Source organism: Phoenix dactylifera, chromosome 1, assembly GCF_051530095.1.
Source record: "Phoenix dactylifera cultivar Ajwa chromosome 1, Ajwa_hap1_PhDact_Kaust_v1.1, whole genome shotgun sequence".
NCBI lineage: Eukaryota > Viridiplantae > Streptophyta > Magnoliopsida > Arecales > Arecaceae > Phoenix > Phoenix dactylifera.
In genome coordinates this window covers 24,710,649-24,712,237 of record NC_143190.1, presented here as the reverse complement: position 1 = coordinate 24,712,237, position 1,589 = coordinate 24,710,649, and the positions used below count along the sequence as shown (strand labels likewise).

The window sequence follows — 1,589 nt, the reverse complement described above, 5'->3', positions numbered from 1 at the left end:
GTTGGTCTCGGGTAGGACAAACAACGGCAAAGTGGCCTCGCCCGCTGTACTTATAGCATTCAACAGGATTCTTCCCTTGCGGTGTGGATTGTGGCAAAGGACCGTTACCCCTTTCATTAGCCCTTGGAACACCTCTTTTCTGATACGTGCTTCGATTAGTAGAGATTTTAGATCTGAAAGCATGGACGTTACCTTGAGGAAAAGGAACTCCTCGGTTGATGCTGCACTCGAAAAACCATCATGCACCTAGTGCTTGCGCAGGGCGTTGTTGTTGTAGCTGCGACTCAACTCGAATGGCGAGTTGGTATGCTTCCTCTAGGCTGAAGATGCGCGTCGTCATTAGCTCCTTGTCATCCCTCAGCTCGGATCGGTACCAAGTTAGGGACTGTCGATCCGTCTCCGTGAGGTTGCTGCGGATCATCAACTCATGGAACCGGGCTGTATACTCCTCTACGGAAGAGCTTCCTTGACGAAGTTTCAGAATATCTTCAAAGAGTGTCTCCTCATAATCGAGGGGAAGAAACTTCTCCTTCAGACAAAGTTTCACCTCCTCCCAATCATTGATAGGAGGCTGTCGGAGTCGATGAAGCTTCTCTTCAGTGCTATGCCACCATATATTTGCTTGGCCCTTCAACTTCATCTTGACGAATTGCACTTTGGTTTCATTGGGCATGCTGAACCAGTCGAAGTAGTCTTCGAGCGACATCAGCCAATCCTGAAAGTGGGTTGGCTCCATGCTTCCACTATAATCAGCAACTTCTACACAAACCCACTTCATGGCATTGTCGATGTCATTGCGCTCCAGCTGATTTTGATGAACATAGGGGTTCCTGAAATTATTCCCCATACGAGGAATATTTGGAGAGGGCATCCGCTGACCCCTAGGTGGCCTTTGGGGTGATAGACCCCTGGGGAAGAATGCTTCAACATCGGGGTCTCCTCCAAATGGCACTTCTGGATTTTCAGGATGTGCAGGAATGCCATGATCATCTTAAAGATTGTTTTGCTCGGGGAAGAGACGATCCCAAACAACTTCCATCTTTTGATTCAAAGTCGCCATTTGCTGGATGAGCTCGGCCATCATCTCAGCATGTTGTCATACATTGTTATATGGGCGACCACTTCTGGTACCCATGGCGATAAGGATTCGCTCTGATACCACTTGGCGCAGGAGCGGAAGGAGATGCAGAGGGCTTTCTTTGCTATCAGCAGACCTAGGGTCGACTCGTGCTGAGCTGGGGTCGACTAGAAGTAGGCCGAGGTCGACTCGTGACAGGCTGGGGTCGACTCTCTTAGAGATTTCAGAGAACGAGCCTTCTGTTGTCCAGCTGAGGTCGACTCAAGGATAAGTTGGGGTCGACTCGAGATAGGTCGGGTCGACTCGTGACAGGCTGAGGCCGACTCTCTCAGAGAATCCAGAGAACTGGTTGTTCGGATCCCCAACTGGGGTCGACTCAAGGACCTTTGGGTCGACTCGAGCAAGGTTGGGGTCGACTCGATCTCTGAAGGGGTCAACACGCTGGGGCGTATCGGGGGATGATCTCTTTGTTGTACCAGGCGGGTCGACCTGAGAGGCTTTGGAGGTCAAC

At 50.8% G+C, this 1,589-nt stretch overlaps 1 protein-coding gene across 1 annotated transcript; it reads right to left on the bottom strand.

The window, feature by feature from the left end:
• Positions 1 to 238: 238 nt before the first annotated feature.
• Positions 239 to 871, bottom strand: LOC148715123 (uncharacterized). Its single transcript, XM_088719292.2, has one exon. It carries the CDS (start codon positions 869 to 871, stop codon positions 239 to 241), a length of 633 nt encoding a protein of 210 aa, XP_088575418.2.
• Between the last annotated feature and the right edge of the window lie 718 nt (positions 872 to 1,589).

Coding starts and splice junctions, on each gene's coding strand:
- LOC148715123 (XM_088719292.2), bottom strand. CDS start 871: ATGCCCTCTCCAAATATTCCTCGTATGGGGAATAATTTCAGGAACCCC.